Source organism: Panonychus citri, unplaced genomic scaffold (genome assembly GCF_014898815.1).
Source record: "Panonychus citri isolate SS breed McGregor unplaced genomic scaffold, ASM1489881v1 Contig00139, whole genome shotgun sequence".
Lineage (NCBI taxonomy): Eukaryota > Metazoa > Arthropoda > Arachnida > Trombidiformes > Tetranychidae > Panonychus > Panonychus citri.
In genome coordinates this window covers 2,985,757-3,011,887 of record NW_026515544.1, presented here as the reverse complement: position 1 = coordinate 3,011,887, position 26,131 = coordinate 2,985,757, and the positions used below count along the sequence as shown (strand labels likewise).

General features: G+C 29.9%; 5 protein-coding genes across 5 annotated transcripts; 4 read left to right on the top strand and 1 right to left on the bottom strand.

Moving 5' to 3' along the window:
* Positions 1-13,008: 13,008 nt before the first annotated feature.
* On the bottom strand, positions 13,009-13,902 carry LOC128394031 (uncharacterized). Its single transcript, XM_053354266.1, has one exon. The coding sequence runs from the start codon at positions 13,900-13,902 to the stop codon at positions 13,009-13,011; it is 894 nt and encodes a 297-aa protein (XP_053210241.1).
* Positions 13,903-14,681: 779 nt separating this feature from the next.
* LOC128394030 (uncharacterized) lies at positions 14,682-18,218 on the top strand. Its single transcript, XM_053354265.1, has one exon. It carries the CDS (start codon positions 14,682-14,684, stop codon positions 18,216-18,218), a length of 3,537 nt encoding a protein of 1,178 aa, XP_053210240.1.
* A 179-nt stretch (positions 18,219-18,397) lies between these two features.
* On the top strand, positions 18,398-18,889 carry LOC128394029 (uncharacterized). Its single transcript, XM_053354264.1, has one exon. The coding sequence runs from the start codon at positions 18,398-18,400 to the stop codon at positions 18,887-18,889; it is 492 nt and encodes a 163-aa protein (XP_053210239.1).
* A 3,357-nt stretch (positions 18,890-22,246) lies between these two features.
* On the top strand, positions 22,247-24,181 carry LOC128394025 (uncharacterized protein MCAP_0864-like). The gene has a single exon (XM_053354260.1). The coding sequence runs from the start codon at positions 22,247-22,249 to the stop codon at positions 24,179-24,181; it is 1,935 nt and encodes a 644-aa protein (XP_053210235.1).
* Positions 24,182-24,620: 439 nt separating this feature from the next.
* Positions 24,621-25,859, top strand: LOC128394024 (uncharacterized protein F54H12.2-like). The gene has a single exon (XM_053354258.1). It carries the CDS (start codon positions 24,621-24,623, stop codon positions 25,857-25,859), a length of 1,239 nt encoding a protein of 412 aa, XP_053210233.1.
* Positions 25,860-26,131: the final 272 nt, after the last annotated feature.

The window sequence follows — 26,131 nt, the reverse complement described above, 5'->3', positions numbered from 1 at the left end:
CAGCTCTTTCACTTGAAGTAATTGTTGAGTTGATCAATTTTCTTTCCATTCATCATATTGTATGAACGGATATTCATTCAATTTCTCAGCAAATTCACGAGCTTCATTTTCGAGTAACACTGTTGTGTGTTCAACCCATGAGCTCTTGGAAGGATCTAAGGTCCTCAGATCATATTCCAAGGCTTTGATGAAGTCCGTGAAGGACTGTTTATCTTTATTCGGCCAACGCCTTTTCTCAATTCTTCTTAAGGCTTGTTGTTGGGCGAAATTCAGTTGTTTTTCTTGATTTCCTTGAAAGTTCAGCCTTTCTAAGTTTTCTAATAAGGAATGGTTTTCCATTGTAGAATATTTATTTGCTAACAATGTAGCCACCGCTGGAGAGAGATCCAAATCCTCTTCGATTTGTTTCTTTGTATATACTTTAAAACGTTCAATGTTGTAAATTTTAGCTGTAATTAGAGTTACCAATGAATTGAAATCTAAACCAATCTTTCTCAGCTCGATTCCATCCATCCATTTGATTTCAAATTTTCTTCTTGAATCTATTGGAACTGCTTCTGGAATTTCTTCTCCATCTAGCGTATATAGCATTTGAATTATTTGTGCTTCCCAAATTTCTTTTTGGAGCATTTCATTTGTTTTCTGGACGGGGTTATTAATTCCCCACTCTAAGGCGATACCAATTAGTTCATTTCTTGATATCTCTTCACGTTGACTTTTAGGGTAATTGATGTTTATCTTGTTTGGAGTTAAAGACATTTTAAATTTTCACTTATCACTAATCACTTAGATTCACAAACACTTTCACCAATCACTTCACTTTATTTAACACTTTTTACAGTTATATGTGTACAGACACCAAAAAAAAACAGGTAAGGTAAATTGTTGAGGGTGAAAGGTCCTCTCACCCAGCAACAATGAGACCTTGAAGTGCTTTTATCAGGAAACGGAAGCGATAGCTTTTTGGTTAGACCGAAGCTATTGCTTATTGGTTGTTTCTTTTCTGACAGTTTTGTAGCTACTATTGGAAGTTTTCTCAACTTAAAATTAGCAGAGGCATCTCCACCAATGTGTAAGTATTTTGTCAAAGAGAACCCTACTAGGGAATCCGAGAAAGACTAATTTGAAAGAGAGAAGGAACTTCTTATTGAAATAGCACTTTTAATGTTTTATAAATTGGGTATTAGTTGAACACGAACTGAGGTTAAATGTAATTTGAAGGGGGTTTAAAGGTTACAAAGATTAATTAAGCATAAAGTAAAGTTGAATTTAAACATAAATAGAAGTTAATGAGAGGGAGAAAGCTCAACACATTAGACTTAGGTCCTTGGTCCGATGTGTTGGCTTTTTATATCTAATGGGTAAACCCTGGGGTAATTTCTGGAAGTTAATATATCACATGATTTAAAGGAATTTAAAGGGGGAAGATAAATAAGGTTGCGTAATCATGGTTAATCCCCTTACAATAATAATAAAACAACAATAACGTCTAAGAGATATGATCCATTGAGTTCTCAGAATTTTCAAAATTCTGAATAACTATTAATACTTTCATCTTTTCTTACTATCAATATTTTCATAATATCAGAATGAAAATCATCTCAATTAATGATAATCAAATAAAAGTAAATCACAAAGTTAACACAAACAAAAGTTCAATTGATCGTCAAACCAAAACGACATCATCATCATCTTAATCATCTTAATGATCACCATTAGCACGAATACGAATATAAATAAAAAGTTACTGATAAAATCACTTCGAATCTCTTATAACAAACCACCCTAATGTTCAGGATTCAAGGTAAGGTTTTTTTTTCCTTTTCCATGATTAATGTTTCCTTTTTTTCTGCATACATAAACACAAACATTTTACTCATCAGAGTTTTCACTTTCATCTTCCTCCTCCTCATCATCATCCTATTGTTATTATCAAATGTTGCTGAACAAAAAGCTAAAAACTACATCATGATAACTTTTCATTTTCCAGGGTAACTGAAAAAAAAGATGAAAAAAAAATTCACTTCTACTTTTATCCTGTGATATATTTTTTCTTGGATCATTAACAATACTAATAATCATGATAATCATCAGGGTAACAACAACATTATGATTAACACTAATAATCATGATAATATTTACTTTCCAATTCCATGGGCTCATATATTTGAATATATGAATACTCAAATTTTAGTAATATGGATTTTATCATCTCTGAATTAGGAAGAAACTTTTTTCTATTCTTATTCTCATCTAATCAATAACCAATTTCAATGTTAAATCTCATCATTTTTTCCCCTGAAATTGTAAAATGTAAAATTCTGCCACCAATCGAATCATCAGATTAGAAGAAAAGTAAAATAAAACTTTTTCTTCTTTTTTCTAGATGAACTCAAGATGTTTTCCTTTCTCCCTGAACAGGTAATTTCATTGATTATGGAATATTTCAAACAGAAATAAACCGATCATGAGAAAAGAATAAAATTCTAATGAAAATGTTGCAGAATTTTCCCTTGTATATATTTTAGACTCATTAATTATTTCCTTTTCTTAGAAAAATTTTATCTGATTAATTCAGCCCACAGATTCTGGTGGAAATTGAATTTCAATTTAAAACTTTTTCTCCTGAAACCTGAATATGTTTCATATAATATTTTTATCATGATTTCGTCCTGAAACCATTTCAGCTTTATATCTGATATATTCTGATACTGTCATAACTTTATTTCATGTTATCATGATGATAATGCTGATGATGATGATAACTGAATATGTACAAATATAAACAAAAGAAGGAAGATAATATTATTGTTCTAGAGAACACAAAATTCAAAAAGAGAAGTAAAAAAAATAGTAAAATACAATTGACTGAATTTCGTAGGCATAAAAGACGATAACATGATTTTCTGATGTTACCTCTTTTGTTGCTTCTATGATTATATGTTTTTGACATTCACCAAGCAAAATGTTACTCAATTCATGGATATGCATTCATTTACTATCACGAAGATGCATATAAATGTATATGGATATTGTATTCATCAAGCGGATTTTTTTCTCTACTCAAATACTTTCAGAATGTTTAGAATTCCCAATTGAGAGAAAAACAAAGAAAAAGAGAGAAAGTTTATGATAGAATATCAATATTGGGCTCGAACAATGTGATGTGGGATTAGAACTTTTCGAAAAGTTCTGATTAAAGAAATGCTTCTTGTCTTTTTATTTGCTCTCTCTCTCTCTCTCTCTCTCTCTCTCTCTCTCTCTCTCTCTCTCTCTCTCTCTCTCTCTCTCTCTCTCTCTCTCTCTTATTCATTGATTTCTGATCCATTGTGTTGATCATAAGAATCATTCTTGTGATATTTATACTGATGTAAACTTTTAGGTCCATCATGATAATCATAATCTTTCAAGGTATTGAATGTCATCATGTATACTTAAGATATGCTAATGAATCAACCTGATGAAACATTTTCCTGGAATTAAATATAAAACCAAAAGAGGAGTATGTAAAATAGAGCAAGGAAAAAACTCTATCCATCAGAATTAAAATCAGAATTTGTTTTTTGTATTGAAAAGAGAAAATTGAACGAAGACAATATTTCAGAAATATCACTTTTCGTCTCATGAATACACCCAATCCTATTTGTATATACTCTTGTTGTTTCTACTTGATTTCTTTACTCTGAATACTTACATTCATACCCTTCTAATGTATTCTGGTTAATATCTTTCAATTTCTTTCTTTTTCTTTCTCTCTCTTTAGCTCTTTTTCCTCTCAAAGCATTTTTAGTTTCGCATTCTCCTAATAAGAATCCAATGATTCTTATACATGAACAAATGATGATAATAATCTCAAAGATTCTCTCTCTCTCTCTCTCTTTCTTTCAAGATTTTTTTGCCTCCATCCTCTAAATATAACATTCCACTTGGAAGATGAACCAAAAACCAACTATTTTTGTTACAACAACAGCAACTTAATTTTATCCAGAAAAACAGTAATATCATGATGATAATAATAATGATCATGATGAAGATAATTTTTTTATTTTCTTATTTAATTGGAAGAGGCAATCAAAATAATAAAAAGTAATCTAATGATAATAAAGTTAATGATGATATTCAATTGTAAGCCAATAATATTTGGGGAAAAAGAAAATCAGAAATAACATTTAATTTATCAGATATTATTTACCACAAACAGACCAACAATATATATACCAAGGAAAAAAGTATTAAAGTTAATAAGTGAAAACTTACCAAAGAAAATGTGTCTCAATAGAAGATGAAAATTTCTGTACATTCTCACATTTATTTCTTTATTAAATATATACTAATTCTTAGCACTTGGATCAGATATTAATGTTCAATATTTGATCAGAAAGTATTTTCGATAAAGTAAATATAAACATTCTGTACATAGGAAAACATCGCATCGTCTTTAGTATATATCATAATATTATCTTTCTTCATGTACAGTCGATAGATTTGAATCGACGAAAGATTTTCATCTTATCGTTGATACATGAGTCTGATTGAATTCTGTTTGGTAAATATTTTTGCAACGATGTTCATTTCTTCACAATACAAAACATATAATGTCATAAATTTCATTATAACTTTGAAACCTTCTTTATGTAAATTCTAGAATACATGTTGTATAAAATACATTATATGATACACTTTCTTTGGTCAATGAATTTTGAGAAACTGCCAAAATAAATGTTACAGAAAAATAGATAAATATGAAGGAATCAAAATCTCACCCAACGTTGTAACTATTGGAAACTGAATATGATCAGAATCATTTTGTTTAAATAGAGTCAATGTTACATTTAATACTCATTAAAGTTAATCTTCCAAGATGAATGCTAAACATGTTCATTATTGGATTTACTTTGCAGTCAATAATTTTCTTACGATACCTAATCAACCTCTAGAATTATTAATGTTCACTAAATCTTCAAACTAAAGACACTTTTCTCACAAAGAAAAGTTTCAAATGTAATAAAAAAAATTCTTTTCTTTAAATTTATATTTTCAATTTGTCTGAATTCTGTTAAAAATTCATCGAACAAGTATATCCATGGATAAGATCTTTATTACTCTAAATTTATGTTGATTTGCACTCTTGTAAACTCTATGAAAAATGTTTTAAATATTTAGTTTGTCTTTTATTCTTGTTGTTCCTTCTTACCTTGGCTGAGGAAAATGTTATAAAAACAAAGTTCCAAACTGAATATAAATAATGTAATTTGTTCATGATAACCCTTTTCACCGGATAAGATAATATATATTCTGTCACATTCTTTCGGCTGAAATTTATTCTTTTTTCCTCTTTCCATCTGATGAGAAAGAGAAAAAAGAAATCTCTCAAAAAGGATAAAATGAATGTCCAGTTTCTTTAGAGTTCTATTAGGGTGATCAGGCGGTTTTTGACCTGAGTATGAAATGAATGATTATATCGAATTCCATGTTCATTTTTCCACTTAGCAGATTACTCTGATTAATATTCAATTCAAAAATTTTAATTTTTCATGCGTGTTAGCACATAGAATAGAAAAAGTGCTCGAATTTCGTGCATGGTATAAATTGGCCTGAGACTATTCAGAATCCATGAACGATGATTTTTATGATTAATTGTTCATATGGACCAGTTTATCAACAATTTCAATATTACCAATTTTATTTTAACTTTAATTTTTCATAATTTTCAAATCTGAACCCTTAGTACCAATGAACTTTCAGCATAACATGAAGGACTTTCAAGATTCGATTTTACTGAACTTGTCGGTCTATAGATCAACATTTCTACCTATATTCAAAACCTTAGAATGTATAATTAGTTTTAAGGTTACTAATTTTAGATTAGGTCATGTGGATAATATAAAGGCCACGAATTCAGCCTAAAGGTTTCCGTCAATTCAAGTTTCGAGCAAAGTGGCCTTTATTTAGAGCCGTCAATATTTCTGCCCATTTATTTATACAATCAATACTGCTTTCAATCTAAATATACTTCATGACGATAATCAGCCTTATTAATTGAGAACGAAAACATCTTAACCCTTCCAGGCACTGGTTCGAAAATTCTGAAAATCCATAAGACAGGCTACACTGAAAAAAGTTCACGAAACTCGTCTCACATAGAAAACACATGCTGAGAAACATTTAAACCGACTCTCATTCATCAGAACCCACTTCTTGTGGGTCAGGTCAAAAACCGCCTGATCACCCTAATAGTTCTTATCAACATTACATAATAATAAACTTCCATAAATATATATTCACTTCATTCCAAATTGAATGTTTCTTTTCAATTGGTCGGAGAGAATGTTAAATTTTCCCTTTCTTGTCAAATTTCATACCATCTACATTTTTATGATGAAAAGAACCAGTTTTTATGAATCAAAAGTAAATTCTTCTTGCAAACTTGTAAAAAAGTTCTAATATAATAATAATTTTCTTGGACATTTTGGACCTAAGGCAAGTGTACACATAAATTCATCGAGTTTTGAAAGATGAAGAAAAAAATTTACGATAATTTCTATGACTTTTTGATTTTCGACATTGGAGTATTCATGGGAATTCGAGGGTATTGGAAGTTATTACTATTATTAGAACAAGATTGATAATCATAATCTTACTAAAACTATTGAAAGGATAACAAGTAGCCAGTTTGGTTATACAGAATTATATTTATGTTTGATGATAGAAGGAGTATCCACCTTACCCTACTTATCCTCCTACTGCCAACCTCAAACTGATTCTGTAACATTCAGCTTAGCCACACTCCAAATAAATATAATCATATATTTACCATAATCAGATATTTCATATCCTCCTTATGCATCAATATTTTTCTTCCTCATCAGAAACCATTATTCATTTTACATCTTTCTCCAATATCTAAGTATCCCCAGAGGGTATTCAAGGTGTATTTATACAGAAAATAAGCGACTCGTTTTCTGTAGCTATTTATATAAAGGTAAGAGTAAATGTGACAGAAAAGATTGACCAAAATTCTAACCGGATATTGATACAAAATAGTTGACCAAAAATTGAACAAATAATCTGATGTATTAATACATCTAAAAGTTTTGGACGAGAAAATTTTTTCCTCTTCAACTTTTTCAAATTATTGTATCAATCTATTTCTGTCATTCACTGAGAATTTCTATTAGATGGTAAATATACACGTAAATATAATCTGAATACTCTATTAGGTAAATTGATGGTTAGCATTGCAGTTTAAGCTGAATGCTTGTGGAAGTGCAAATGAAAATCAATCTCAAGCATTGATAAATACTCAATCTTCATTAGATGAACTTATAATGAAAATGGAAATCATCATGAATTGAAAGAAAAATTAACACAAACCATTGAAAGAAATATTCACATGAGTAAAATTCTGACATTCAAAGCCATCGGACAGGAAGAATGTTGGAGAAAAAAGTGCAAATACTAATCTAACAATCGTAATTAAATCAAACTGCCAGACTGATTATTCTTTAATGAGGATAACTTGAAGTACATTGAAAGATAAACAAGATTCTCTGATTATATTTATATTTCTATCTCTCTCTCTTCCTTAACTAAAAGCAATCTAATTAGATAATAATAATCATAATGATATCAGAGAGATGAAGATGCTTTTTCAAGAATCAGTTATCTAAACACATTCTAATTTTAGAAATGTAAAAAACAACTCAGAGTAATAACTATATCATGTTGATTCTGATAACAGAATATCATCAACTCTAAGAACTGTAAAAAGTAAAAATGAAAAAGTTCTGACAGAATGAAAAGTTTAGTGACATTTTTTTTCATTTCGATTCATACAGAATGAACTTTCCTACTCAATTCTCTCAGTCTGGTAAACATTAAACTCTGATGATTATCATTTAAATCATGATGATAATTTATGATTAATAGATTTTTACCTTTTTGTATGAGACATTATTATTATAATAGTTATAAATTGTTCAACATTTTAGTTATTGATTGTTGGAAATTTTTGTTTTTCTCAATCATCATGAAACTAGAAAAAAATTGGAAACTTGGAAAAATAAAAAAATAAAAAAATGCTCATAAATGATATTAAACTATGATGAAAGTGATTACTTATTATTTGGATGACTTTTCATTGGGACTTATTGATGATAGTGGTGGTGATGATGATGCTGAGTGGACGATGGTTAAAAATGATCTGAGAAATTATATTTATCATCAGGGCGATGATAACAATTGATTTTCCATCTTTATCATCATCCGTGACCAGAACATTGAGCAAAATAATATCTATGGAATAGTAAAGTGAATTGAAAAGATAGAGAAGATAAAAAAATTGTGAAGAAAGAAAAAGTTGAAACGTTACCATGGTAACTTTAGAGAGAAATATTTTCTCAAAATTTTGATGTTTGCCCTTTAAATTGCTTTTCACTATTATTTCAAAATCAATTCAAAGGCCATGAAGTATTCAGGGAGAGAGAAGTGGGCAATGGAAGCTTGAATGAAAGAATTGATAAAAAAACAGAAAATCCATGTAACTGGAATCATCTTCATCTTCATTGAATGATGATGATGATGAGAAATATTTTTCTTTCACCTTTCTTATTTAGGTCAATTCATGGTAATATTAAATGACTATCAGTATGTTCACTGGGAGGTTGAGGTGATGGAGTGATGAGGATGAGTTTGAGTTTGATGGAAAAAATTTTGGAATGAAAAATAATTTCTCTTCCCATTTTCGCCTTTGAATCCATGCAGACTATTAAAAGCTTTCATCACTCACCCAGTATCCTGATGATGACGATAATGATGAGAAGAAGGAGAAGAAGAAAAAGTTCTCATATGAACAAAAAAGCTAAACTGGAATCAACTGATAGCGGATAATTTTCCTTTCTCAATGTGCATCAAACTTTTTGCTCTTTTCTATCGAAATCCAATTTTTTCTTTCGAAGTTCCAACTTTTATATAATGTTTTACATTATTAATTCTCAATCATTGAAATTTCAAGTTCACATGAAACAACGAACCTCAAAAAATTGGGTCAGAATTACAGGAGAAAGTTCAAAAGGTAAGATTCATGTGGAAATTTTGTTTTCCTGAGTATTATCATCATTGACTTCCTCTTCCTTTTCCTATTTGATCATTATTATCATGATCAAAATTGAAACATTTGACCTGAACAATCAGATAAATGGAAAATATTTAAATCTCTCATGAGTGCATACATTATATTGGAATCATGTGGATATACGTTATTCCATGATCATCATTACCTTTCCAATGATATTTTCATGAGGGTTTGATTTTCGAAAAATATAAGCATCAATCTCACAAAGAAAATGATCTCTTCGAGTAAAAGAATAATTCTCATGATAGAGAAATAAAAATGATCATCATGATGAAATCTAAGAACTGGAACCAAATAAATCTGAATGGTTATCATTTTATACTCATTTCATCCCAATAACTTTCACCTTAATTTGTCTTCCTCATATTGTTTATATTATTTTTGTGAAACTTTCTATTTCTAGATTAGAATAACATTGAATCAATATTATATAAACGAATATAAAATAATTTATTAGCAGAAAACAATGTTGTTAAACTCCTCGAGCAACTGGTCAGTATTGTCCATCCTTAAGTAATCATAATAAAGTTTAACGATGAACCAGAATAGGGTGAGAGATGAGATGTTGATGAATTATAAAAGATTTTCATCTACTCGCATCAATCAATGTTATTTAACATTAGATAATATCATCATCTTCATTATTACAAGAATCAAATAAAATAAACATCAACTCTTCAGGAATCATCATGAAAATTTGCTCAAGATTCAGCTAAACAGAAGATGAGACATTCACATAAGGATTCACATTGAATAATCAGATAATGTTATTATTGTTGACTTTGAATTATCAAGAGGATTTCAAGATGACCCATCCAACAAACATGATAAGAAAGAATCAAAAGAATGGTCAAAATTGACCAATAATATAATTTAGGGTTTCTTTATAACGATCAAAAAACAAAAGAATTGAAAAATTTACTCAGAAAAGTAAAAACAATGACCATTGTCCACTCTTTTCCTCTCTCTTTCTTTAAAAAAAATAAGATAATAAATAACAAGAATTTCGTTCTTTTGATGATAAATGATCAATGACCTACAATATTAGTGATCAAATAATTTCTCAATTCCAAATAAACGATGTATCAGTTTATCTCTCTTTCTTTCTCTCTCTCTCTCTCTCTCTCTCTCTCTCTCTCTCTCTCTCTCTCTCTCTCATCAGCATCGTCATCATCTTCTTGTTAATCATCATCACAATTTACAGAATCTTTTTTCGTTTTTGAGGCTTAGATTTTTGCCTATTCCTTTTTAGTACAAAATTCCCCTGAGCTAAACAAGAAAAATGGACAGCGTTTACTCAATTCTCCCCATTCTTATTCTTATCTCTCTTTCTTGACCATTGGTCATCAGGATAAGCTTGAGAACATGAAGTGTCTCAAGATTGATTTTTTATATGTTGCAGTTTAAAACATGGTAAGAGCATCTATCTCATCCTCTACCCACCACTTCATTTGCCCATTAACTTTAACTTAATCAGTAGATTTGAAAATGTTGTTGGGCTGAAACAGGCAGTTTGCTTTGAATAATTTATTAACTATCTAATATTATTCATGCATTTTCTTGCAATTGTTTTAATGCATGTGAGATACATTCACAAGATGAACGATAACAATAAAATGGTTCATCGGTTTCGAATCATGAATTATTTCTACCATGCACCAATGCATGAATGAATTGTTCTTGATGGAACATGGTGATAAAATTCAATATGTTCGTGCTTATTCATTGATTGAATAACTTTACTGAATCAAAATCAGTATAAAAAGGATGATGATTGATCAATGAAATCATAAGTTCATATAACTTCCATACAACAACTTCAATCATCAAAAGTGAAAAGTTTCAAAGTTCTGATTCCATTAAGTGAGTTTATCCAATATTGAATATTTTAGTTAATCTAAAATATAAGTTATATTAACGCCATTTTCTTTTTGTTTTCTTCTTTTTAAATAGAATTGAAAATGTCAACAAAAATTGTTAAAGCAAAATCAAAGAAAACCCATGATGAATCTCCAACATTGAACTTGGATGGCGCCATGAAAAAATTATCGAAGAAAAAACCCGAGTCAACTAAACAACATGAAGTAAATGAACTAACTCTGAGTGAATCAGAAGATGAATCAACAATCTCATTGAATTCAGCGGCAGCAGCAAGAGGTTTGGATACTCAAAGCAACGCTTCGAATGGGGAATCGAGTAAGAAAAGGAAATTGGAATGGGAGCCAATTAAAATTGACCTCACCAACGTTCCTGGAAATCGAACAATTGTTGCTCCTGATGAAAGTTTGCAGGGTGATAAGTTTATTGTATCTGACAACTTGGTATTCTTCACAGATCGTTCGAATTGTGGTGGAAGAGTATGCAAAATTCGGAAGTTTTGGTTCAAAAACAATCAAGTTGAAGCTTCAAGTTCTGGTGGAGAGTTTTTTTACTCAGATATACCAAAATTCATTGCTCACTTGCAAAAAGTATACGCAAAATCGTTACAAAAATGATCATATTTGAAATATACGAATCCCATTTGAAAAATCTGAATGAATAATCTTTGAATACAATAATCAATAAATATATAAGCTTGCAAATTTGAATGACAATTATCTTTAATTCATTTAATGATGTATATTTGATGTATTGAATTCCATGATTTGTATATTTTGACTCGATATCTCATCTAATGAATGAATTGAACTTTTTACTTTGTTCATGAATCAAAGTTGTGATTTTCAATGTGTGAATCAACAAGTTTGATTAACTTCTGTGTCTGTACTTTGGAGATTGAGATGTTGATAATTTTGACTCGATATCTCATCTAATGAATGAATTGAACTTTTTACTTTGTTCATGAATCAAAGTTGTGATTTTCAATGTGTGAATCAACAAGTTTGATTAACTTCTGTGTCTGTACTTTGGAGATTGAGATGTTGATAATTTTGACTCGATATCTCATCTAATGAATGAATTGAACTTTTTACTTTGTTCATGAATCAAAGTTGTGATTTTCAATGTGAATCAACAAGTTTGATTAACTTCTGTGTCTGTACTTTGGAGATTGAGATGTTGATAATTTTGACTCGATATCTCATCTAATGAATGAATTGAACTTTTACTTTGTTCATGAATCAAAGTTGTGATTTTCAATGTGAATCAACAAGTTTGATTAACTTCTGTGTCTGTACTTTGGAGATTGAGATGTTGATAATTTTGACTCGATATCTCATCTAATGAATGAATTGAACTTTTTACTTTGTTCATGAATCAAAGTTGTGATTTTCAATGTGTGAATCAACAAGTTTGATTAACTTCTGTGTCTGTACTTTGAGATTGAGATGTTGATAATTTTGACTCGATATCTCATCTAATGAATGAATTGAACTTTTTACTTTGTTCATGAATCAAAGTTGTGATTTTCAATGTGTGAATCAACAAGTTTGATTAACTTCTGTGTCTGTACTTTGGAGATTGAGATGTTGATAATTTTGACTCGATATCTCATCTAATGAATGAATTGAACTTTTTACTTTGTTCATGAATCAAAGTTGTGATTTTCAATGTGTGAATCAACAAGTTTGATTAACTTCTGTGTCTGTACTTTGGAGATTGAGATGTTGATAATTTTGACTCGATATCTCATCTAATGAATGAATTGAACTTTTTACTTTGTTCATGAATCAAAGTTGTGATTTTCAATGTGTGAATTAATGTTCATTGTACTCTGATCAACAAGGTCGCTAATATATTAGCATTCCTAGTCACCGAATGAATAATGAAAGTATACTAGACATATTTTCAATAGTAATTATATAAATTTTATTTAATAAGAAATAAGAAGAATGTTAAACGGAGTCAATCAATACAATGATGTTGGTGAACAATTTCTAATTACGACCGGTAGAGCCAAATCCAGAAGCATCTCGTGAAGTTCCAGCTGGCATTTCATCTGTTTCATCCAATTGACTTGAATAAGATTTGAAATGAACCTGAGCGATTGGTATTCCTTCAACAATGGTGTATACATGATTATTGCGATTATGGAATATAATATTGATTTCCTTGGTAGAATTTTTTTTGATTATTGTATCAATAACATCAACGCCATAGTCAGCGAGTAATTTTGATCCAATCAGATGAGCATATATACCATCAGGCATAGACAATCCAATTTTAGTTGAATAAACAACTCTTTCATTAGGTTCAATGAAAAGATCTCGGTCTGAATAGAAGTAAAATTTGGATACTCCATCAGATGGTTTAGCCATGTGCACTGTGATTTTCTCAACTGTTTTTAAAACGTTTTCTTCATCATCACCTTCTTTGGAATCAGAATCCGTCTTTGTTCTTTTAACAGTTAGTGGAATATCACAATGAGATTCAACATTTTTAAAATGTTTGAATATTAAAACCTCTTTAGGTTCATGGTAAGGTTCGAAAATTATTTGTGAGAATCTCTCACCCTGATTTATTGTTTGAACAACATTGTTATTATTGATGATCAAAACTTTGACTTCCCCATGGAAATCAGGATCAATAACACCAGCTCCGACATCCAGACCTCGCAAGGCAAATGAACTTCTAGAAGCGATTCTACCATAAACACCTTTTGGCATATCGAATGCGAGTCCAGTACCAATCAGCTCTCTAGACCAGGGTTCGATTTTTTTTGATTCGATTGCGTATAAGTCCCATCCAGCAGCGTTTACCGTTGAACGTCTTGGAATTTTAGCCAATGAATTCAGCTTATAGAAAGCAATAGCAGAACTTGAAAAACTCATGTTGAAACTTTTCACGGATAGTGATAGAATAGTGTAATGTTGATGATGATAAACTTGACTGATGAATGTTATTTTTTTCAATCACTTTATATACAACTTCTAAGATCTTCCTACTTTTTATCTTCCACCCCTTTTCACTGAAATATCATTATATTATCATTTTTTTGAATACTAATCATTGTAGTTAATAGTTTGATCTAAATGATAAACTTGGTTGAATGATTGAAACATTTTAACAACAAAATAGACTAATTTAAATTAATTTCAAGTAATCAGTTATTACAATTAACTCTTTCGTGTATATAAACTCATGACAAAAATTATTGATTATTTTAAAATTGTAAATAGCTATTTCATGCATGTCTTATAGATTCAGATCAGATAAATATTTTGAGATTTTATCCTAATTATAACACTTTTATATTGCCTTATGCAAATTATAGCAAATTGTGAATATTATTCAATGAATCATGTTAAGATTTAATCTACTTATTGCTACTTGATTCCTACTTTAGATAAAATGTACAGAAAATCGTAATTACACCTTGTATTAGATATTAGGTGATACTTTGATAATTGTTTTCAAAAATCTTATGTGAACGTGAGCTTAATAATCTAATAGAACAATCTTGAATTCTTGATATACAAAAATTATTGTTGATTTTATCAACTTTGATGATTAATCCATAAGATATAATTGTGTTTCAAAGAAAAAGATATAAAATCATAACTAACTTTCCAATTTCATTCAGTCTGAGCTCAACTGAAGTGATTTCAACATGACAACTACTGTTTCAAGGTGTGTTCACTGTAATAGAAAGTTTAAAAAACAAATCAATCTTAAATTTCATCAACAGTTATGTGCAAGTGTACAAGTGTCAATCTCAAGGAACCTCAATGTACAATTACCTGGTGAATTTCTCATGAAAAAACAAGCTTTTTATAAATCTCTAAATGTTTATTATAAAAAATTCAATGAAAACTTTTTTGATATTGAAACTGTCTTGAAAACAGAAAGTGGAAATTTAAAACAATTGCTGACAACATTTTTAAAAAGTCTTGGAATGTTAAAAGTTCAAATTGGTTTAAGTTGTGAGTTTTATCGATATGATGGTTTTGATATTGTTTGGATCGATCCAATGTTTAATTCTAGTTTGAAACCATTAACATCCATCGATTTGTACAATCATTTTCTTGATGAGTGTTATTTCGAAATATCATTGGATTTTGATTCATTTAACCAGAAAGGAAGTGGTTGGATATTGAACAAAGTGAAATCGCTCGAGGTGCGCATAGGAAAGTATATTCCATATCGTGGTGGGTGTAAAAAGAAACAATTACCTCCATTCATACTATCGAAGAGAGCAATAATTCAACTTGATTCATCCGTTGATTGTTTCATGTGGTCTGTCATAGCAGCTGTTCATCCAGTTCAGAAAAACGCTTGTCGATTATCTCACTATAAAAAATATCAACAACAATATAATTTTGATGGATATAAAGGCTATGTCAAGCTTGATCGTATTAAATTTTTCGAAAAGAAAAACTCTATTTCAGTAAATGTCTACACATTCACTGTTAATAAGAAAAAATTTCTTCCAATACCATTATACGTCTCTAAAGAACGTCTTGAACAACATGCGAACTTATTACTGTATGATGAACATTACTGGCCAATCAGAAATTTCAACCGTTTCATCGGTTCTAAAGATTCTAGATATCACAATTTTTGTGAAAACTGTTTTACCGGATTTTTGACTTCACAAAAGTGTTCTGCACATACGAAAGACTGTTACCAATTTAAACCATCTAGAGTTGAAACACCACCAGTCAATACAAAGATTTTTTTTACACAGTTTGAAAAAATGATAAAATATCCATTCATAATATATGCGGATTTCGAGACTTTATGTCAACCCGTTGATTCTGGAGAAAATCGAAATACTTTCGAGTATCAGGAGCACATTCCATCCAGTTTTGGATATGTTATTGTGAATAACAATGGTAAAATTCTCAAATATGAATCTCATCGTGGTGCTGATAGTGGATTAGTTTTCTTACAATCTCTGAATAAGTCATGTGAAAAAATTCTTAATGCATTGAAAAATAGATTTTCTCAACTTAGAATGTCTACTGGAGATCAAAAACTTTTTGATGAATCAACTCAGTGTCATATTTGTGAAAATGATTTCAATATTGATGATGTTAAAGTAAGAGATCATGATCATTTCACTGGGTTATATAGAGGTGCTGCTCATGACTTGTGTAATCTTCAAATGAAGGTACCAGTTGATATTCCAGTAGTTTTTCATAATCTCAAGAACTTCGATGCTCATATTTTGATAAAAGCTATTCAAGATAGAATGTATGACCATATAAACATTATTCCTCAGAACACAGAAAAATATATTTCATTTTCATTTGATAAACTTAAATTTATAGACAGTTACGCCTTTTTAAGTGGATCTTTAGATGTACTTGCTCAAGATTTAGGAGAAGCGTTTAAAAATTCATTTTTGCTGCAAGTATTCAAAGATGAGGATATTAACTTTGTATCAGCTAAGGCATCACTTCCATATGACTATCTGGATAGTTTTGACCGATTTAACGAGATTGAGTTACCTCCATATGAATGCTTTTATAACAAATTGAAAAGAGAGAATATTGAAAAAAATGTTTATCAGAATATGGTTAATCTTTGGAATCATTTTCATGTTAAAAATATGGGCGAGTTTCAAGATATTTATCAAAAAATTGATGTTATTCTTCTAGCTGCTGTTTTCGAGAATTTTCGCAGTATAAGTATTGAACAGTTTAAACTAGATCCTCCTCACTTCTATTCAGCACCAGGATTGAGTTGGGCTGCAGCTTTAAAATCAACAAAGGTAAAAATCGATTTACTTACTGACATTGACATGATTATGCTCTTTGAAAGAGGTATCAGAGGAGGAATTTCATCTGCTTCAAAAAGATATGAGAAAGCTAATATACCTGATACATCGGATTTTATATCAAATGAAAAACCAAAGTTTATTACATATCTCGATGTTAACAATCTGTATGGTTACGCTCTACAACAAGCTCTTCCAATGTCTGATTTCAAGTTCGTAGATAATGTAGAGTTTGATAGTGTGTATCAATTATGTATAAATGAAAAAAACCCGAATTCAGATATTGGTTATGTTTTTGAAGTTGATTTGGATTATCCGTCACATTTACATGATCTTCATAAAGATTATCCATTGGCTCCAGATAGAGTTACAATTGATCAACATCATTTAAGTAAACTCCAGCTTTCGATATTAGAAACAACTGAAAGACCACGAACTAAGTGTGAAAAACTTATTGCGACATTTTTCAAAAGAGAAAAGTATGTTATTCATCAACGTAACCTTCAATTCTATGTCAAACATGGATTAATTGTTACAAAAATTCATCGTATTGTCTCTTTTAAACAATCCTGTTGGCTCAAAGACTATATAATGCTCTGCACTCGTAAGAGAATGGTTAGTAAATCGAATTTCGAAAAGAATTTTTGGAAACTGTTGGTAAATGCCATATATGGTAAATCAATTGAAGATGTTCGTAAGCATTCGGAAATAAAACTAGAAACATCTCTAGATGGAGCAATGAAACAAATGCAAAAGCCTCTCGTTGAACGGTTTTTCATTTTAGATGAACATAAAGCACTTTTCAAGATGAGGAGAAAATCAGTGCTCTTGAATAAACCAATCTTCGCTGGATTTACTGTTCTGGAAATTTCTAAGCTACATATGTACCAACTCCATTATGAAATCTTTAAAGTATATTATGGAGATAATATTGAACTTCTTTATACTGACACTGATAGCTTCATATATTCTATCAAAACAAATAATCTTTATAATGACTTCAATTATTTATCTGATATATTTGATTTTTCTGATTATCCGAGTGAACATCAAAGTGGTCTTAAGAATGATAATCATAAAAAAAAGCTGGGTTATCTCAAAGATGAAATGAACGGGAAAAATATATTAGAGTTCATTGCTCTCAAATCAAAAGTGTACTGTTTGAAAACTGATGAAACAGTTAAAAAAACAGCAAAAGGAGTACAAAAAGCTGTTCTCAAAAAAATGATCACATTCGACGATTACAAAACCTCTTTAGACTCACACAATTTACTTTATCATGAAATGCGTTCTCTAAGAAGTTTCCAGCATAACATCAAATCAATTCAATCGAGAAAACTGGCTCTAAATCCGTTTGATGATAAACGTTATTTATTGGAAAATGGTGTCGATACATTACCATTCGGACATTATTCAACCACTTAATATTCAAGTGATATACATCTTAATAACTGTTTAAGAAACCTGTTTTTTTCTGGAAATTTTCATATAAGAACAAAGTTTCAACAAGAAATTGTTCATTTTTCATTGAAATCTTTAAAGTGTAACATTGAAAAGACTTCGATTTTATGTGAATTCAACCATTAACCATTATCCAACTATCTATGTTAACTACTTTTGATGAATGTGATTACCCTGAAGTTTGTAATATCGTAACCTTGTGGAATCTAAATAAAAAAATTCAAATTATTGGTAATTCTGGAAAAAAGAAAAAGTTTAACGCGGACATATATAAATCAGGAAAGAATAGACTATTGGTTTTCGGATCTGGTAAAGTGATTGCCACTGGTTTTAAAACGGAACAAGATACTCGTGAGTTTATCACAAAGACTTTCAAAGAAGTTCAATTTCTGAAAATCGTCAATATTACTGCAAGTAAAAAACTAAAAACAGTAATTAGTGCTAAAAGTATTTTCGAAAGTGATTTGAATGTTATTTATGAACCAGAACTATTTCCCGCATTGAATTGGAAAGACGAAGGGGTTTCATTTATTTACTATCCAAAAGGTTCACTCATCCTGACAGGAATAAAATCATTGGATCAATTAAAGAAAGCGTATCGTTCATTCGAAAATCGATTTTGTCTAAAGAATTAAGATGATTTCTAACATATGTGCCTTCATGGATGTTCAGGGATATTATTATAATCATAAATTTTATCCTAGAGAGATAGCCGTTCTTGCAGATGATGCTTTGATTTGTTTGAATGTATTTACAGGATTACAACTGAAAATGCTTAATGAATCTGAAAAAAAACAAGCAGCATACAACTATAAGTTCACACATGGTTTGAAATTCGAGACAGATGATACACATATGCATATTGATCAGTTACTCATATTTCTAAAATTATTTTATAAAGCAAGAGTTGATTGTGATAGATTTTAATTGCATGTAAATCAAAAGAAGCGGAAGATGTACTTGTGATGCAATGATTCCAAGAATCAATCTCAACAATTTTGGTGCAACATGGTCCATGATCAAACAAGAAACACAACCCTGTCCTCTCCATAACGGAAATTCAATGATGAAATGTTCATTAAATATTGTTCTTTTTTTGAAAACCTGGACTGAAACACAAAAAAAATTCAAAAATACTATGATTTGAAAAATGTATAAGAACTATAAGAACAATCTTTACCTTTCTTTTATAAAGTATTCATAAAAATGGAAAATTACAACATATATTTGAGACATCCTTTTACAATGGTGATATCTGGTCCGACAAGTTCTGGAAAGACATATTGGTTAAGTAAATTAATTGAAGGATCAGTGAAATTTTCTCACCCAGAACCCAAAAATATAACATATTTTTTCAGTGAATATCAAGAAGTTTTCAATACAATGCCAGAAGTGAACTTTATTCAGGGATTTTCAGAAAAGTTATTGAATAAAATTGATGGAAGTAAACCACAATGGATTATAATTGATGATTTAATGCATGAAACAGTGAATAGTAGGATCATTTCAGAGCTCTTTACAAAAGGAAGTCATCATCGAAATTTATCTGTAATTTTAGTTATGCAAAACTTTTTCATAAAAGGAAATGAAATTTGTAATATTACTCTGAACGCTCATTACATAGTTTTATTCAAAAACCCAAGGAATAAAGCTATTGCAACTAGCATAGGACGTCAAATATATCCAACATCAGTACGAAAGTTTCAAGCTGTATTTGAAGATGCAACTGCGCAGCCTTTTACATATTTGTTTTTGGATATGAAAATAGACACACCTGAAGAAGTAAGAATGTTATCGAATGTACTACATGAAAAAGAATACATAACAGCTTATCAGATATAGTTTATATAAGATAAAATTTATGTTTCATTTTATATCTTTTATATCTATTAATTTTTTGATTTCAAAATGACGGTCTCTGATGCATTAGAGATGTTACCTCATCTAAAAAAACTCTGTAAAAAAAATTCGAAAAGAAAAAGACAAACCATAATCGCTAGATGTCCAGGAAAAGTCTATAAAACAATAAATGAAATATCTAGAAATCTGCTCGCAGGTAATATAAGACTTGATAAAAAACAATTGAAAAGGATTAAACCACATAAAAAAATTGTTAGGAGATTAGCTCAAAACAAATCTATTAAAAACACTAAAAAAATTATAATACAACACGGTGGAGCCCTACCAGCGTTACTTTTACCTGCAATTTCATTACTCGCAAGCGTATTCACAGATAAATTAATGAAATGAATGCATTTACAAAAATGGTTTTGATCTCTGAAGATGAATATAAAAACAAATGTCAGTTAATGAATACTAGTCTCATGAGAACAATAATGTCTATGAATTTAGATAATGCTGCAAAAGTTAGATTTGCTAATAATCTTTTACTGCAAAATATATCAAAAACACCAATAGAACAGCAAAAACCACTCAATTTAGAAGTGGATGAAGATCTTGAGAATCGTAATCGATCACTGGTTTGGTCTGAAAATTCTGATGATCAAAAGTTTCAAAGTATACCCAATAATACAACAGAGTTTCATCAACAAACAGAAAAAATGAATGGGTCTGATAAGTTAATGTCAACCCCTCGTATTTCTCATGAAAACAAAGGTCTAGCAGATACAACAATCTCTTCGTTTACACAAAGGTCTAAAGCGAGTGAATTAGAAAAGGCTTTACGTGAAATCCCTTCTTTAGTAACAGAAGATGGGAAAGTACTACGAGTTAATGGAAGTGAATATCATAATAGTAATATCAGAAAAATTGTGAATTTTCTCTGTTTATTTAAGACTACACAAGCTAAAAAGATGATTACACCGATAGGTACAGAACGAGTAATACAGGAAATAGAAAAACTACCTTATCTTTTTAATCAGGTGAATAACACTCCTGCTTTAAGACGGTTTGGTGATAAAGGAAAATCATATGAAACATGGAGACAGATTTCGAGAATGAATACTTCTCCATTGAAAGAGTGGGAGCTTTAGGAGGAGTATATAGATTATATAGAGCATTAAAAAAGAAGTATCCAAGCCTATCATATCTAAAAGTTAAATCATGGTTAGAAAAACAGAATGCATACAATTTATTCAAACAAGTCAAACGTAAATTCATAAGGTTGCCAATTATCGTTACATCAATAGACGAACAATGGCAGATTGATTTGATGGATTTATCCTGGCTACAAAAATCGAATAATGGTTATAAATATTTGATAAATGCAATAGATTGTTTAAGTAGATATGCATGGTCTGTTCCATTACAATCTAAATCTAGTGATGAAGTCATAAAAGGACTAGTGAAAATATTTTCTTCTGGGAGGGTACCAAATAAAATACAAACCGATCAAGGGATGGAATTCAAAAATAGGAAAGTTCAAGTGTTCTTGAAAGAGAAAGGGATATTTTATTTTACAACTACAGATGATTCTGTAAAATGTGCAATAGTGGAACGTTTTAATAGAACATTGAGAATGAGATTATATAGATATTTGTTCTATAAAAATACACACAAGTATTATGATATCCTTGACAGTTTAGTAAAAAGTTATAATGACTCATACCATAGAACTATTCAGATGGCGCCCTCTGATGTGAATGAAGAAACTCGTTCACAGGTAATATTTAATATAAGAAAAACTCATAAAACTTTAAAAAGACTACAAAAACCATATACGATAGGAGAAAAAGTGCGTATAAGTAGACATAAAAAACTTTTTGAGAAAGGTGCAACAAGCAATTTCAGTGAAGAAATTTTTGAAATTATCAAAGTTAAGAAAACAGATCAAGGTTACATTTATCGATTGAAAGATACAGCTGGGGAAACTATAACTTCTTTATTCTATCACTACGAACTCACACCTGCAATACTTAGTGATCTATTCAACATTGAAGTTCTTAGAACTCGGATAAATAAAAGAACAAAAAAGAAAGAATATTTTGTGCGGTGGATTGGATATCCAGACAAGTTCAATAGTTGGGTAGAAAATGTGGAATCAACCTGATGAATATTTCCTGGAAGTAGTTTCCAACTCTTCTATGGAACATTTTCCTGAAAATACTCTAGCAAAATTCTCGAATAAACTCCCTTATCCAATACAATTGGATGGAGAATGGGTAGTTGCTATTCAAGAAATATTCTATCCAGTTGATGTTAAACCGTCTAAACGTAATTTGACAGTTCAGTTGTTAACTCATGGTTTGACAGATAAATTAAGTAAAGAAATTGAAATTGACTCTAGTGATGATTTGAATATGATTATCTCAACAATCAACAAGGCTTTTATGAGTTTATTTTTTTCAGTTATTAATGAGACAGATGTCAAAGAAGGAAAAGTCAAAAGATCAACTGATGATAATTTTGTAAATCCTGATCTATCTACATTGACTCTAGAAAAGTTGAATCTATTACCCCAACAGGAAAGAGAAAGTTTGTTGCAAAGAGTTAAAAAAACAACTCAAATGATCCTTGAAAACTTGAAGAAAGAGATGTACAAATACAAACTTGAGTCAACTGATAAACAGGAAAAGATAAATAAACTGAATTCTTCATTAAGACAATATGTAGATGAAGTTGCTGAACTCAAAAAAGAGATTAAACAAAAACAGTTGAAAGATAAAGATTTGATAAAAGAGTCTCATCAAAACAAACAGCTTATAGAAGATAAAAATAGTCTTATCAAGCAATTGGAAGGTCGGATTGATGATCTTCATAAGAAAAATGAAGAGAATAAAAATATGGTTAAAACAGTTAAAAGTGAAAATCAACTTTTGGATGGAACGATTGCGCAAAAAAGTAAAGAAATGTATAAACTTACTGAAGAATATAAAACACAAAACAAAAATCTTTCTGATAAATTGGAAAAACTTCTACATGAAAAGATAATAATACAAAAAAATTCAAATGGTGATACTAAAGTCGTTGATGAAATCAAAAAATTAAATGATGAGATTGTTAAGTTAACTGAGGAAAAACAGAAAGCTGAACTTGATTTTAAGAATCAAAAAAGTCAAACAAATGTGCAAATAAATGAATTAACACTCAAATATAATTCATGTAAGCAAACTGAACACATTCTGGAATCAAATCTGAAGAGTCAACAACAAGACAATCTTGATCAAATAAAAAAATCACAACAGGAAATTAATACTTTGAAAAGTGAAAGATCTAAATTGAAAGAAGAACTCACAACAATGACTTTTGAACGTAGTCAATTGCAAAGTGAAATTATGCGTCTACAAGAAAAAGAAGTCGATTTTCTATCACAATTACAACATGAAAAAGAAAAGACATCTAAATTACAACAGGATACTGAAAATAACTTGAAGGAGCTTGAATTAGAAAGGCAAAAACTACAGAATCAAGAAAATCTACTTTTAAAGCGTTTGTCTGAGTTAGGTATTGTTTTAAAAGATAAAAAGGGTGAAGCAATAATTAATGTAGATGATACAATGACAGTACCTGGTATAACTCATCATGATGGAAAAATAATTGTGTTTCCAGGTCGACATAAGGATCGTATTTTCACACCATACTTTTCAGATGTCAACTTCATTTCTTCTTTAGGTTTTGATGCAAATAGCTATTTGAATATGATAGAAGCTTTCAATAGAGATCAAAGAGCTTTTACAGCTCCTAAAAATTGTAATTTAAACTTTCGATCTCATCTCATGTTCATTCATTCAGATATAGTAGAGGAACATTTTGTTGGTAATAAGTCTGCTAGAGTAATGCGAGTAGTGCCTATTAAATATGGTGTTCAATCAGAAATGGTTCATGAAAAATTCTTAAAACCATTCTATTATCCAGTCAGATCTAATCGAATTGAAGATATCAACTTTGTTCTTTCTGATGAAATGGGTGAACCAGTGAAATTCAACTCTGGACGAGTGTTAGTAGGATTACATATTAAACGAAATTAATTGTATAAGAAATAGTCTAAAATTTTGATTATAAGAATAAAGATGCTTCGTAAAGTTTACTGTGCTTGTGATTCTGATTTCACAAACTATTATAATTCACAAATCGGTTCTGGCTTTTCAGATATTACCGTTTTCCGTGGTAGTCCATATCAAAGAGGATATGGATTCGGTAGTTTATTCAGAAGGTTTGGTATTCCAGTTCTGAAGTTTTTAGGAAAACATGTTTTAAAAACTGGAGTTGATATAGGTCAAGATGTTTTAGATAATAAAAACATTAAAGATTCAATAAAATCTAGAGCTGTAATAGGTATGAAAGAAGCTGCTGGAGATTCTCTGACTAAACTTTCAAAGTTAGTTCAACAAGGTAAAGGAATAAAACGTAAACAGTATAAGAAAAGTACTAAACAACGAAAAATTAAGAAAGATATTTTCTCTTAAAATGGAATACCTACATCCATCTTCTCTACCAGCTAATAAAAGTGAGCTCGATATATTTAATGTACCACCAACTCAAGTTGCTATTGATTCAGTATATGAAACTGATTATCGTCCTGCGGCAAGTTTAGAATCTTCACGAACATATGAATTGATAATTCCAGCATCGGAAGATTTTACAGATCTTAGTGCAACAATGTTACATATGAATATCAATATATTAAAAGGAGATAGTAAGGTTGTTAATACAACCAATTTGGTGAAGCTAGTTTCTAATTTTGGAAATGCATTATTTGAACAGATTGATTTATTTTTAGGTTCAACTAATACTTCACTTGCTAATAACATGTATCATTATCAAGCTTACATCGAAGACTTATTGTATAGATATCCAACTAATATCGATGAATCATTTATCAAAAATGCAACTATTGTTAGCGAGGACAAGACATATGAATTATACTACAGATTACATCTTCCCCTCTGTTTGCAAGATAAACTTTTAATAAATGGAATACCCTTAGTGTTTAGATTTACAAGAAGTCAATCTACATTTCCACTTATTAGAATGAAAGACGGAGATAAAGAAAATTACTCAATTCACATTTCAAATTTTACATTACATTTAACACGTGTTAAGCTATTTCCTGATGCACATGCAACAATTATACATACTCTTGAAACTCATCCAGCAAAGTATTTCATAACTAGAGCGGATACAAAAAGTTTTACTATTCCTTCTGGTGTTTCAACAATGACAATAGAAAATTTATTTGTTGGACAATTACCAAAACGAATTATAATAGGTTGTGTTAAAGAGGAAGCTCTTAACGGTGATATCAACCACAATCCATTCAATTTTGAAAATTTTAACATCAATCATATTTGTCTGAATATTGATGGTGTAATTTACCCAAGTATTCCTTACAAACCAGATTTCAATAAAGGGAATTGTATGAGAGAGTATTTAAGTCTATACAAAGCTCTTAATCAAGATGAAGGAATCCCTCAAATAGAATTGACTTATGAACAATATAAGAATGGAAATGTTCTATTTGCATTCGATATCGGTGGACCTCTTGGTGCAGAAAGTGGTGTTTTATCACTTATAAAACGAGGAAAAATTAGACTGGAAATTAGGTTTGATAAAAGCATAACATCTTCTATAAAAGCTATCGTTTTCGGTCAATTTGACAACCTTATTACTATCGATAAAGATCGACAAGTGACGATTGACTATTAAAATGTTGACTAATATTGAAATAAATTTGAAGCTTAAAGATATTAAATGGTTCGGTGGTGTATTTCCTATTGATCGTTTGCCTGTTACATTTAAAAAACCGAAAGGTTTCATCATAAATACAGATCCTAATTATAAAATCGGTACTCATTGGACTGCAGTTTATTTCACAAGACAGGGAACTGCATTATTTTTTGATTCTTTCGGAAGAGAACCTGAAGATGGTATTTTATCTTTTTTAGAAAGAAATGCAACTAGAGGATTCACATATTCAA